At 43.3% G+C, this 14,539-nt stretch overlaps 1 protein-coding gene across 1 annotated transcript in view; it reads left to right on the top strand.

Annotated features, from left to right (window-relative positions):
* RNF17 (ring finger protein 17) overlaps window positions 1–14,539 on the top strand; it is a 532,263-nt gene that overhangs the window by 335,750 nt on the left and 181,974 nt on the right. The window contains exons 15-16 of the mRNA XM_073612476.1: window positions 3,609–3,871; window positions 10,555–10,721. Of these exons, the coding sequence (XP_073468577.1) occupies window positions 3,609–3,871; window positions 10,555–10,721 (430 nt within the window). The remainder of the gene's footprint in view (window positions 1–3,608; window positions 3,872–10,554; window positions 10,722–14,539) is intronic.

The following is a 14,539-nucleotide window of genomic DNA, read 5'->3' as shown; positions in this document are numbered from 1 at the left end:
AGTCCCCACACCATTACACCACCACCAGCCTGAACCGAAATTCTGACCCTGCCGTCTAAATGTTGCACCTGAAATTGAGACTCCTCCGACCAGGCAATGTTTTTCCAATCTTCTCTTGTCCAATTTTTCTGAGCCTGTGTGAATCGTAGCCTCAGTTTTCTGTTTTTAGCTGACAAGGGTTGTACTGGTATGGTCTTCTGCTGCTGTAGTCCGTTTGCTTCAAGGTTCGATGTGTGCATTCACAGATGATATTTTGCATACCTTGGTTGTAACGAGTGGTTATTTGAGTTACTGTTGCCTTTCTATCATTTCAAACCAGTCTGCCCATTCTCCTCTGACATCAAGGCATTTTCATCCACACAGCTGCCGCTCACTGGATATCGTCTTTTTTTCTAACCATTCTCTGTAAACCCTAGAGATGGTTGTGTTTGAACTTCAGCAAGTTGTCTTCACCACAGCTAGATGCCTAAATGCATTGAGTTGCAGGCTGTACCTGGCCAGTGAGTGTAAATCCTTCTTTTTTTGAGCTTCCTATATACAGCCACTGAAGGATTCCTGTGAATAGAGATGGATTGAATTACATCTGTTTACAGCAGAGGGAAACAACACTTCTGGTATAACATACTATTAAAAGGGAAAGCGAATGAAGCCTGACTTTTATTGGGTAAAACCACAAGGTGAGAGTACTGAAATGATGGTGATGGGTTTTGCACAATTCAAGTTGGAGTTATTCATAAAAACATTGCAAAAAGAGTACAGTATTTGTCACAAGTAGAAAAAAAATGATAATGGACACATACATTGATAATTGAAGGACTCTTTCATAATTATTGTGGACTTGCACAGTTGATTTTGTTTTTTTTGAATACCTGATTTGTGGCATTTAAAAGGTCATTATTGTATCTAATACTACATGGCACTATTTAATGGTTAGCTTGTCACATGTGGCAACACATAGAAAGTATGCAGCAAAATCTGGGCGTATAATCCAATATACATTTTGTTTGAGGCAGTTCCACATTCATACTCCATGTCACTACACTCACAGCATAGTGATTGCGCTGAGGTCTTTTACTATCTCTAGGAACACACTCATGATTTTAATTCATTGTTGGAGCAGACTCCTCCTTTGGAGTGCGAAGGTCCAGTCCTGGGCACAGTTCAGACCAGAGTATTCCTTCCACAGGAGGAACATCAGGCACTCAAAGACTTCTCAGTCCAGGCCCATCTTGTCCTCTGCTTTGATGTGAAGTCCAATTTGCCCCATTTCACCTCAGATCTCGACAACTCTGTATTCTGTTGTCATGAGACCATTCAATTTATCTTCAAGGACCAGGTTGTTCCCAGTCTGGTGGCTCAGGAAACCATGTCTAGACTTGGATCAAGTTCCTCCTTTTTTTTCAAGAATTACCTTGACATAAACAAGCCTGTTGGACTTGAATGGAGTGGCGTACATCAATCATCAAGGAGGAACTAGTCTCACTGTGGCAAAAGTTTAGTTTGGATCCTGACATGGGCACAACTTTATAATTAGGCTGCTTTCACACTGGGACGGTAGGGGGCATCGGCGGTAAAACAGCGCTATTTTTAACGCTGTTTTACCGCGGTATTCGGCCGCTAGCGGTGCGGTTGTAACCCCCCGCTGGCAGCCGAAAAAGGGTTAAAACCACTCGTATAGCGCGGCTATTGATTTCAATGGGCAGGAGCGATTTAGTAACGGTGAATACACCGCTCCAAAGATGCGGCTTGCAGGAGATTTTTTCTTCTCCTGCCAGCGCACCGCTTCAGTGTAAAAGCCCTCGGCCTTTCACACTGAACAAACAGCAGCGGCTGTTTTGGGTCGGTTTGCAGGCGGTATTTTTAGCGCAATAACGCCTGCAAACCGCCCCAGTGTGAAAGGGGTCTTACTGATTATTTCCAAAGGTGGACGACTTGCAGGCAGAGTCCTCAGCTGGCAGCATCTTGACCCAGGAGGTGGAGTCACTACACAGGGAGGTGTCTTAGAACCTGTGTTTCTAGATGTGAACCTCGGGGCCTGCAAGTCCAACAACAAACTGCACAGGTATGTTCCCAGGTATAGAAAGCAGTGAATGTGTCATTGAGTTGGCTTTGTGGGATAACCCTGATTTAAATCTGTGTCCTCCCCGGAAACTTCTCTTGTCATTCTTCTTGTAAGTCTGATTTGCTTTAGATTAAATGTGGCAGACGGACTGATTAGAACTACCAAGGACTGTCTTTGCACTCTGCTTCACAGTCACTGGCTTTCACGGCATAGCTTTTGAAACCCCTGTTTTGAGAGACGGGTTTCTCAAGGCCTGTGATTCCTAAGGCGCTCAAAGCTAGGAAGTTTACCTTTCACAAGGTCTATCATCAGGCATAGCAGGCATACTTCACTTAAGCTGACCATAAAATTGACATTGGTACAGCAAAACTTTTGTTGAAATAAAATGTTGCAAATGTGTTCTCGATCAGTTGTTGTGTTGTATTTGAATCTCTGAACTGGTGTCTTTGTCCTACAGTGAAATCTTTCTTGTTTTGCACAGAGACAAAGTGATGTGGAGGCCCAGGACTTTCTTCTTGCTATAGGCAGCCTCAACCCTTGCACTCAACCATTACTTCTTTTTTCTATCCTTCTGTCCAGTGCCATTTTACCTCATTGTTTGGATGAGGTTTGGGCTGTGTGAGTTTACCTCTCTGAAACTGCTTTTTCTCTCTTCTTCCAAAAGTGATTTCGGTCTTCAATAAGAATCAAGCAATCTCAGCATCTTTTAGCAAGTATTCTTCCAATACAAGAGGTACTTTTGATATTGGAGTGCGTAGTGCTGCACATAAAGTGTACCAATGAGTCTTTCCCTATAGGTCTTAACAACAGCAATGTTCCTTTTCTAAGGGTGGCTTCACAAGACCCTTGTACGATCCCACTGCGCTTTGGGCAAAGTGCAGTTAACCTGCGGGTTTTCTGTGCTTTCCCGTAGACTTTTATAATGTCCCGCAGCTTTGGAGCAGTTTCAGAAAGCGCACCTAAGATGCAGCATGCAGCAGGTAAAGCGCAGCTTGTTCACACAAAAACAGCAGGTAAGTAAAAGCATAACTGGGCAGTGTAAAGCCACACTAAATCGCATCTTTCTCATTTTCTCATGTGAACAATCCTAGTAAACGATAAGTTTTTACCAAGTAACTCCATTTACAATATTCCTCCAGGATGAGTCCCCTACATAACTTTTGTATGTTTTACATTCTTTTGGTGTTTTTGTAGTCTTCTTGTGGATTACTGAGGCTAATTGGCCCTTTTTTAACACATTTACACTTGTGTTTCTTGGGGGATTCTTTAAAGTGTTATTGGGTAATAGGCTTTCACAGTCAGTAAAAAAAGTTATATTTTTGCAAGAATTTTAAAGGGTTTTAAATAAATAAATATATATATATATATATATATATATATATATATATATATATATATATATATTTCAGGGCGGGATTGCATATCTTAGTTAAGGTCTTGATTGGCAATAGTGAAACATCTATTTATATTGTATAAAATAAATTGAACTGTGTTGTGCTGCATGAGCAAGATTTTGTGATTTTATGAGTGTGTTGCACTTTTATAGGTTGAAACATGATTCCTTAATGGAAATTGATAAAACTGCAAGCACATCAACCAAGGCTCATGAATATGTGAAAGGAGCTAATGCGGAATCTAGAAATGACAAGTCAGATGAAGAAAACATTACAGTAATTGATGAGTCTGCAATTGATGTGAATGTTGAGGAGACATACTTACCCCCACTCATACCCAATGAGACAACGTTTATAGCTAAAGTCAGCCATGTTGCTGAAGATGGCACCATTTATGTGATCCAGGAGTGTTTGGGTAATTTTGCATTTTTTTTTTTTAATATTATTTATTAAGTTTTTCAATGAGCCTTCAAAAAAATGAAAAAACAGAAAATAAGACCAATTGCCCTCTAGTACAGGTACATACAATTAAATTAGGCATTTTCTCTCACAAATCAGTGGTGTAGTTCTAAGTAGCTCAGCGTATTAAATAATTTCCTAAAACATCACAAAACAAGTGCAGCTACAGTTGATGCACTAAAAGGAAGCATGGATGGAGGAGCCCTTGAGATACTGTGCCAAGACTCCACAATGAGAGAGGTGCCCCAGTATGTTGCATCAAAACTAAAGTGAAAAGGATCAACTGTGAAGGTGGGCCAAATACTCAGAGGTATCAAAGATAATAAGGATAGTTACTGCCATTGAGTAAACAGGTTAAAGCATTTAATTATGCACATCTTCTACTGTTTAGCTGCATCATGAGAAGTAGCTGAGAGGAGGCATAATGACTGAGATGACAACAGGGTCACTCTCTCAGGTAGCTAGGTGTAGCGAATCCAAAAGGATCAAAGCCAAAAGTATCGTTATGAAAGTAGACCTTTTGAAAGATGATTTGTTTAGTTTTGGCATATCCTTCCGCATAAGTAAAGGATGACCGTAGAGACGTTTTTTGCAAAGCCCCAAACGTTGCTTTAAAGTGGAGTTCCACCCAAAGTGGAACTTCCACTCATCGGATTCCTCCCCCCCTCCGGTGTCACAGTTGGCACCTTTCAGGCAAGCCTTCACTTCCTGATTCCCTTACCGAAGATGGAGGCGGCAGCACCCGGGGACCGAGAGATGGTTCAGCCTCGGGTGCCGACATCGTGGGCGCCCTGGACAGGTAAGTGTTCATGTTTTAAAAGTCAGCAGCTGCAGTATTTGTAGCTGCTGACTTTTAAAAAAAAAAAAAAATTTTGGCGGAGCTCCGCTTTAATGATTACACTCCACCTATTGTGAAAGTGTTTAGCTAAGGCATAAATATTTAATTAAAGATTTTCTTTTCTCTGTATAACAGAAGTTACAGGTCCTTCTTAATGTCTGCAATGTTAGTTGATAAGGAGGTGGCCCATTTTTTGAGAATGGCTCTGCTGGCTACAAGTAAGCATATATTAACATCCACTGCAAACTCCCCCTGAGATTTATACAGTGCCTTGAAAAAGTATTCATAACCCATTGACATTTTCCACATTTTGTCATGTTGCAACCAAAAACGTGAATGTATTTTATTTGGATTTTATGTGATAGACCAACACAAAGTGGCACATAATTGTGAAGTGGAAGGAAAATGATAGATGGTTTTCATTTTTTTTTTACAAATATCTGTGTGGCGTGCATTTGTATTCAGCCCCCTTTACTTTGATGCCCCTAACTAAAACATAATGGAACCAATTGCCTTCAGAAGTCACCTAATTAGTATATAGAGTCCATCTGTGTGCAATTTAATCTCAGTATAAATACAGCTGTTCTATGAAGCCCTCTGGGGTTTGTTAGCCCCATTTTAAGGCAATTTTAAGGCAAGGCAATGAGGAGGGAGAGATGACTAAAGAGGTGGATTAGAAGCTTTGTGGTGACATTGGTTAGGAAGGGGCTTACCTTGGAAAGGTTGAGGCTGCAGACTTTGAACAGCGATTGGATGTGGGGCCTAAAGGATAGTTCAGAGTCCAGAATTACACCTAGGACCTTGGCGTGGGGGGACAGGTTGATAGTTGAGCCCTTGATTTTAACAGAGAAATTCAGGGAAGAGGCACGTGGGGAGGAAATATCATGAGCTCATTTTTGGATAGGTTGAGTTTGAGCAAGTGATGTGACTTCCTGATACGTCTGTTAGTAAGTTGGTGATGCGCAAGGAGACAGAGTGAGCTGGGGGTTGGAAAGATAGTTTTGGGTGTCGTCAGCGTAGAGATGATATTCAAAGCCATGGGAGACAATCAACTGACCCAGAGAGGGAAGTGTAGACAAATCTGGCCTTTATGGAAGAGTGACAAGAAGAAAGCCATAAAAAGTCCCGCTTGCGAGAAGCCATGTGGGGGACACAGCAAACGTGGAATGATGAGACCAAAATTTAACTTTTTGGCCTAAAAGCAAAACGCTCTGTGTGGCGGAAAACTAGCACTGCACATCACCCTGAAAACACCATCCCCACCGTGAAACAGGGTGTGGTGGCAGAATCAATCATGTTCAAGATTATTTTCTTCAGCACGGACAGGGAAGGTGGTCAGAGTTGATGGGGAGATGGATGGGGGCCAAATACAGGGCAATCGTAGAAGAAAACAGATTAGTCTGCAAAAGACTTGAGGCTAGGGCTGAGGTTCACCTTCCAGCAGGACAACGACCCTAAACATACAGCCAAAACTACAATGGAATGGTTTGGTTCACAGCATATTCATGTGTTAGAATGGCCCAGTCAAAGTCCATACCTAAATCCATTTGAGAATCTGTGGCAAGACTTGAAAATTGCTGTTCACAGATGCTCTTTATCCAATCTGACAGAGCTTGAGCTATTTGCAAAGAAGAATGGGCAAAAATGTTACACTCTAGTAGTACAAAGGTGGTATAGACATCCCCAAAAAGACTTGCAGCTGTAATTGCAGCGAAAGGTGGTTCTACAAAGTATTGACTCAGGGGAGCTGAATAAAAATGCACGCCACACTTTTCACATATTTATTTGTAAAACAATTTGAAAACCATTTATCATTTTCCTTCCACTTCACAAGTATGTACCACTTTATGTTGGTCTATCACATAGATTCCCAATAAAATACATTTGTCTCCACAGGATGTGGAAACCTTGCAAAAAGATCTGAACAAATTAATGGGGTGGGCAACATGGCAAATGAGGTTTAATGTAGAAAAATGTAAAATAATGCATTTGGGTGGCAAAAATATGAATGCAATCTATACACGGGGGGGGGAACCTCTGGGAGAATCTAGGATGGAAAAGTAACTGGGGGTCCTAGTAGATGATAGGCTCAGCAATGGCATGCAATGCCAAGCTGCTGGTAACAAAGCATACAAAATATTGGCATGCATTAAAAAGGGGATCAACTCCAGAGATAAAACAACAATTCTCCCGCTCTACTCTGGATGTACTGGAAATGGAGCGAGTACAAAGAAGGGCAACTAAGCTAATAAAGGGCCCGGAGTACATTAGTAATGAGGAAAGGTTGCGAGCACTGAACTTATTCTCTCTGGAGAAGAGACACTTGAGAGAAGATATGATTTCAATTTATAAATACCGTACTGGTGACCCCACAATAGGAATAAAACTTTTTTATGGAAGGGAGTTTAACAAGACATGTGGCCACCAATAAAATTAGAAGAAAAGGCGTTTAACCCTAAACTACGTAGAGGGTACTTTGCTGTAAGAGCAGCAAGGGTGTGGAATTCCCTTCCACAGGTGATGGTCTCACCGGGAGCATTGGTAGTTTCAAAAAAACTATTAGATAAGCACCTGAACGACCACAACATAGAGGGATATACAATGTAATGCTGACATATAGTCACACACATAGGTTGAACTTGATGGACTTGTGTCTTTTTTTTTTTTTTTCAACCTCTCCTACTATGTAACACTGAAGAAATTACACTTTGCTACAATGTAAAGTAGTGAGTGTACAGCTTGTATAACAGTTGAAATTTGCTGTCCCCTCAAAATAACTCAACACACAGCCATTAATGTCTAAACCGCTGGCAACAAAAGTGAGTACACCCCTAAATGAAAATGTCCAAACTTGGCCCAATTAGCCATTTTCACTCCTCTGTGTCATGTGACTTGTTAGTGTTACAAGGTCTCAGGTGTGAATGGGAAGCAGGTGTGTTAAATTTGGTGCTATCGCTCTCACTCTCTCATACTGGTCACTGGAAGTTCAACATGGCACCTCATGGCAAAGAACTCTCTGAGGATCTGAAAAAAATAACTGTTGCTCTACATAAAGATGGCCCTGGCTATAAGAAGATTGCCATGACCCCGAAACTGAGCTGTAGCACGGTGGCCAAGACCATACAGTGATATAACAGGACAGGTTCCACTCAGAACAGGCCTCGCCATGGTCGACCAAAGAGGTTGAGAACACATGCTCAGCGTCATATCCAGAGATTGTCTTTGGGAAATAGACGTATGAGTGCTGCCAGCATTGCTGCAGAGGTTGAAGGGGTGGGGGGGTCAGACTGTCATTGCTTAGACCATACGCCGGACACTGTATCAAATTGGTCTGCAAGGTTGTCGTCCCAGAAGGAAGCCTCTTCTGAAGATGATGCACAAGAAAGCCTGCAAACAGTTTGCTGAAAACAAGCAGACTAATGACATGGATTACTTTATCAATGTCCTGTGGTCTGATGAGACCAAGATAAACATATTTAATTCAGATGGTGTCAAGTGTGTGTGGTGGCAACCAGGTGAGGAGTACAAAGACAAGTGTGTCTTGCCTACAGTCAAGCATGGTGGTGGGAGTGTCATGGTCTGGGGGCTGTATGAGTGCTGCCGGCACTGGGGAGCTACAGTTCATTGAGGGAACCATGAATGCCAACATGTACTGTGACATACTGAAGCAGAGCATGATCCCCCTCCCTTTGGAAACTGGGCAGCAGTGCAGTATTCCAACATGTTAACGACCCCAAACACACCTCCAAGACAACTACTGCCTTGCAAAAAAAAGCTGAGGGTAAAGGTGATGGACTGGCCAAGACGGTCTCTAGACCTTAACCCTATTGAGCATCTGTGGGGCATCCTCAAACGGAAGATGGAGGAGCGCAATGTCTCTAACATCCGCCAGCTCTGTGATGTCGTCATGAAGGAGTGGAAGAGGACTCCAGTGGCAACCTGTGAAGCTCTGGTAAACTCCATGCCCAAAAGGGTTAAGGCAGTGCTGGAAAATAATGGTGGCCACACAAAATATTGACACTTTGAGCCCAATTTGGACATTTTTACTTAGGGGTGTACTCACTTGTGTTGCCAGCGGTTTAGACATTAATGGCTGTGTGTTGAGTTAATTTGAGGGGACAGCAAACTTACACTGTTATACAAGCTGTACACTCACTACTTTACATTGTAGCAAAGTGTCATTTCTTCACTGTTGTCACATGAAAAGGTATAATAAAATATTTACAAAAATGTGAGGGGTGTAATCACTTTTGTGAGATACTGTATATATATTATGCACAAGTTTGTTTTTCTCTAGTGATTTAAAAAAAAAAAAAAATAGGATAAATACGTTCTTCAGCACTTTGCCATTTAGCAAAATTGACACTTTGTTATGGCTAGGTTAGGATGCTTGGTTATACAAAATGGATCCTGAAATCAGCTGTTTTGCGTATAAAAAAGTGAAGTGTAAATTTATTTTTTTGGATTCCAAATGATTTTGCACAACAAGCAAAACTTTTTTTAAAGCATTCTGCTGAGTTGTCTAGAAAGTGATGTGTCCCTGTTATAATAAATGTCAGTTCTGTAAACAGGTTTTTTCAGCACAACTTATAGCCCGCTATGTAATAAGTAGACTTGAGCTCTCTTAAGGTCCGCTGAAAAAAAAAATATTAAAAGCCAGCAGCTACAAATACTGCAGCTGCTGACTTTTAATATATGGACATTTACCTGTCCAGGGAGCCCGCGATATCGGCAGACGAAGCTGATCTGTCCTTCGGCTCTCGGCTGCTGCCGCCGCCATCCTCGGTAAGGGAATAAGGAAGTGAAGCCGTGCGGCTTCACTTCCTGGTTCCCTACTGCGCATGCGCGAGTCATGCTGTGTGTCCTCTCCGGTCCTTGCTGTGTTCTGTGTCTCACAGAATACAGCGGAGGAGGACGGGGTAGGCACCGGAAGTGGCATAGGTCACCGCAAGCGCCGCGGTGAGCTATGTCAGGAAGTGGGAGCAAATACCTATATTCTACAGGTATCTGCTCCCTCCTCCCCCCTGAAAGGTGCCAAATGTGACACCGGAGGGGGGGGGGGGGGGGATCCAAAAAGTGGAAGTTCCATTTTTGGGTGGAACTCCACCTTAACTGACTGGATAATAATTTCTAATATTTCATATTTACTTGTCTTATAAATGGGAAAACAAATGTGATGTTTTATAGTCTACCTTATTAATTAAATATGTACTCTCATTCTCTAGAGAGTGTAAAGCAATGGTGTTCAACTTACTTGACATAGGGGTCCTCACATGTAGCCCCTGACATCACCAAGGGTCGCACATTAAATACAGTGATTGTTACAGAAAGTTTCCATAGACTGAAAATATGCAAAATGAGATGGTCAGAGACTTCAGATATGTCTTTGAGACTTCTCATTTTTCAGTTTTTCACCCCTGGGCACAAATGCTTGGATCATAAAGTGATGTAGCATGCCAAAGTTGACACATCCGGTAATGTAGAGGACTTCTCCCAGTTCCTTCCTATTTATTATTGGCCTTTAGGAATGTATAGGAAGCGATGAGAGAGAATGGCACCAAAATGATTTGTTGCCATTTGTATGCTAATTTTCCCCTTGGACTTGTGCCATGCAAAAACTCCAGAGAATGCATCTAAATGTATATGCACTGCTGGCTTCCTGGATTGTTGTGTTGTACTCTTAGTGACTGGTTAGCCTAAAAATATTTGTTTTCCTTGCTCATGTTAGTAATGCTTTATCATTGTATATAGTGTATTTGGGCAAGGTTAATATGTTTTTATATGGAACTTTTTTGTTTTAGATAAAGAGCTTGGCATCCTTATGCTTGACATCCAAAATTCATTTAAATGTCTTGGATTAATGGCACCATACAACTGGAAAAAAGGAGAAGGATGTATTATTAAAGGATCAGACACAATGTCTTACAGGGGGCGTGTTCTAGAAATTCTAGGAGGAGATATGATCAAGGTAAAACATTTTTGTTAGTTTATTTAAATTGAAGGTACTGGATTTTGTGGCACAAAGGGTTCACCTCACATATTCAACACAACAGGATATTTTGTCCTTTTCAGCCAACAAATCCAATAAGATTTAAAAATTGCACTTGCATGGCTAAAATGAAGTTATAAGGTCCCACTCCAGTAGTTCATTCATACAGGGCACTTGAAGCGCACCCTCAAGTTTGTTAGGCACTTGGCCCCCAAACTCTGTTTGCGCTGGAAGACCACAGAAGGGGTTGACATGCTGTAACTGATGTTCCACTCAGTAGGGTGTTGCATGTGCACACTCTATGCTGTGTTCCTGCCTAAAGAGCATAAAAGAAGCATCCTTCTGATGCTGCTCCTACTACAGAGCTACACTAAACAGATATCTTCCCTGTTTTTGTTGCCTAACTGCAGTAAGGCCTGCTCAGGTTTAGCTTGATGGACCCAATGTAGAGATATTAGTTGTCCTGGTGTCTGTGTCTGTGGTGGCTATCACTTCTGCTCGCACGGTGTTGGAATTGGCGGCGTTATCCTGTCGTACGCCCTACCTATTGATTCACAATGACAAGGTGGTTCTCTGTCCTTGTCCTTCGTTCCTTCCATAGGTTGTTTCTGATTTCCATTTGAATGAGGACCTTTGTGTTGCCTTCCCTGTGTCCCAGGCCGCAACATCCGAGGGAATTTTCCTTGCACGCCCTGGATGTGATTCGGGCGATCAGGGTGTATTTGGCTGCCACGGAGTCCTTTCAGAGGTTAGACTCCCTGTTCATGCTCACGGACGGGCCAAAGGAGGGGCTGTCTGCTTCCTCTGTGACCATAACTAGTTGGATCAGACAGACAGTGACTCTATTCTATCAGGAGTCGGTTTCCTCCCGTCCCATTTAAGGTGCACCCTACTCGGGCACTGAGTGCCTCCTGGGCCTTCCGTCATCAGACATCAGTGACGCAAGTTTGCATGGCGGCCACCTGGTCGTCGGATCACACTTTCACAAAAGTTTACAAAGTGGATGTGCTGGCATCTGCGGATGCCTCATTTGGCCACAAGGTTCTGCAGGCTGCGGTCTAGGGGTTCTATCCCTCTGGAGGGGGTTTCTTTCTGTTCAGGTTGGGCTCCAGTTCTCGTTGAGCTCCGGTTACCTGGTTGGCCTGTTATTTTGTTGGCTGTCCCACCCCTCATGTTTGGCACTGCTTTGGGACATTCCTATGGTTCTGAATGAGGAGGCACTGTGTCAATGAACGAAAAAGAAAATGTAATTTTTGATTTACCGTAAAATCCATTTTGCGGAGTTCATTGACACAGCACCCAGCCCTCTAGAAAATTGCATAGAACCCCCAAACATTATATATGTTTTTTTTTTCAGCAAAGACCCTAGAGAATACAATGGCGGTCGTTGCAACTTTTTATCTCGCACAGTATTTGCCCAGCAATTTTTCGAACGCGTTTTTTTGGGGAAAAAAAGTTATCCCAATATTTTTGCATAATGCGAAAGATGAAGTTACGCCAAATAGATACCTAACGTGTCACTCTTCAAAGTTGCACACGTTTGTAGAATAGCGCCAAACTTCGGTACTTAAAAATCCACATAGGCAACGCTTTAAAAAAAATTTACTGGTTACATGTTTTAAGTTACAGAGGAGGTCTAGGGCTAGAATTATTGCTCTCGCTCTAACGTTTGTGGCAATACCTCACATGTGTGGTTTGAACACCGTTTTCATATGTGGGAGGGACTTACGTATGCGTTCGCTTCTGCGTGCAAGCACACGGGGACAGGGGCGCTTTAAATTATTTATTTATTTTTTTTTATTTTACTTTTGTTTGACACTTTAAAAAAAAAAAAAATTTGATCACTTTTATTCCTATAACAAGGAATGTAAACATCCCTTGTACAGTGGGGACGGAAAGTATTCAGATCACCTTAAATTTTTCACTCTTTGTTATACTGAAGCCATTTTCTAAAATCATTTAAGTTCATTTCCTGACAGACTCCATGGCAGCAACGTGTGGGTTAAGTCCCGCCTCTACTACCCTATAGGACACTACTCCCATAAATCTTTGCTCCCTGCCCCCGGCCGTGTTTTTTTTTTGTCCTCCTCCGCAAGGACCTAGTGTTGGTCTTTCTACCTGAAGATTTTTTCCCCACGATCAAGTCGGCCGAGCTGCGACTTCGGATGAGATAGTCACATTACTCCGCTAAGCCCTAGCTATTAGCAGGGTATGGAGTGAGGCGTTGGAAGAAGCCGGTTTCCTGGCCACTGGCAGGCAAGGCTACGCACGGGTCGCATAGCCAGCTACTAGCAGGTGACCCCTTATTGCCCCTGGAGAGTCCGGTGTTGTCACATTACCTTCGGCCTGATGATCGTGCTGGGAGTGGTGAGGTGTCCTGTATTGTTCATGGCAGCAGTGTTTGTGATATGTGCATTTTTTCTTCCTTTCTCTGTCTTTTTTTTCTCCTGTGTATTGGCACGGCGGCTGGTTCTTCCTGCGTTCCAGCCGCCGTTTTGGTTTCGTTTTCGCGTCTCGGCCGTACTGCGCATGCGCGAGTACGGTACGAGACCGAGGCTTGGTTTCGCGCATGCGCGATAGCGGCAAATTGCGTACGCTCGGCGCAGGCGGTGACGTCACGGGGGTGCCCTTTTTAAACAGGGCAGATAGCCTGCAGGCTCTGGGAATGCCTGCAGGCTGTTATACTGATGTCCCCATACCTCCAGGGTTCTCAGCTACTGGTAAGTAGCCTTACTATGCGGGGGGGTCACTCGTTCCCTGTTGTTGTTACTAATTGCCATGTCCTTGCAGTCCGGATGGATGCTACCGAGGACATGGATTCCCCACCGCCTGCCTGTGGCCAGCCTCCTCTCAAAAGGTACTGGGTCGGATTCTATCATCCTTGGGGGTCCAGTGACCGGGGGGGGAGGTAATTGGTGGGGTGTTTGGGTTTCTCTGACTATTCTTTTCTATGTGGTTCTTTCTTTTTTGTGCTTTAGCCCTTCTACGACGGAACAGCGACGAAGCTCTCACAAGGGAAGCGACTCTTCTAAATCGCATCACCGGCAATCCTCTTCCAAACCTAAACACTACGGTTTCTCGTCAAAATCGGGACGCTCTCATTCCTCAGTGGCTCACTCCAGTCACTCATCCAGTGTCTGCTGGGGATGCAGAATACAAGTACCTGCGGGTAAATCTCTGTGCGACCCCTGCTTCGTCAAGGCATCCAAAGAGAGGGGAGATACGGATTAGCAACTTAAAACCCTAGTCGAGAGGGTTGTTAAAGAATCACTTAAAAATATAGAAGCGGTCCGGTCCGACGTTCCTCAGGCAGAGCTGTCATGTTCCCCAGTGAGGGAAACTCAATTGCAGGACACCTGGGAGTCCTCACTACCTAGATATCCTTCAATTGCCATCTCCGATAGTGATTCGGATGAAGATAACCCCTGCGTGGGATTCGACTTCGCTCTGCTTCCTCCCTTGGTCAAGGCCATTAGAGAAACCCTAAATTGGGAGGATCCGGTGGCTGTTCCTCCCAAACAGAGGAAATTTTTCAAACAGTTAAAGAAGGAACGGGTTAACATTCCATTCTTTACTGAATTGGGTGAGGTCATCACAGATGAATGGAGCAAGGTGGAGAAGAAGAACTCCATGCTTGCTAAAGTTTCAAAGCTCTACCCCTTCAAGGAGGAAGAAGTGAAACATTTGGACTCAGCTCCATTGGTGGACGCAGCCGTGATGAGGCTGGTGAAACATGTGACACTTCCCCTAGAAGACACAGTGTCCTTTAAGGACGTCTTGGATAGACGAATTGATGC

This window comes from Aquarana catesbeiana, linkage group LG02 (genome assembly GCF_042186555.1).
Source record: "Aquarana catesbeiana isolate 2022-GZ linkage group LG02, ASM4218655v1, whole genome shotgun sequence".
NCBI lineage: Eukaryota > Metazoa > Chordata > Amphibia > Anura > Ranidae > Aquarana > Aquarana catesbeiana.
The sequence above is the reverse complement of the archived record's forward strand: the minus strand, read 5'-3'. Positions and strand labels throughout refer to the sequence as shown.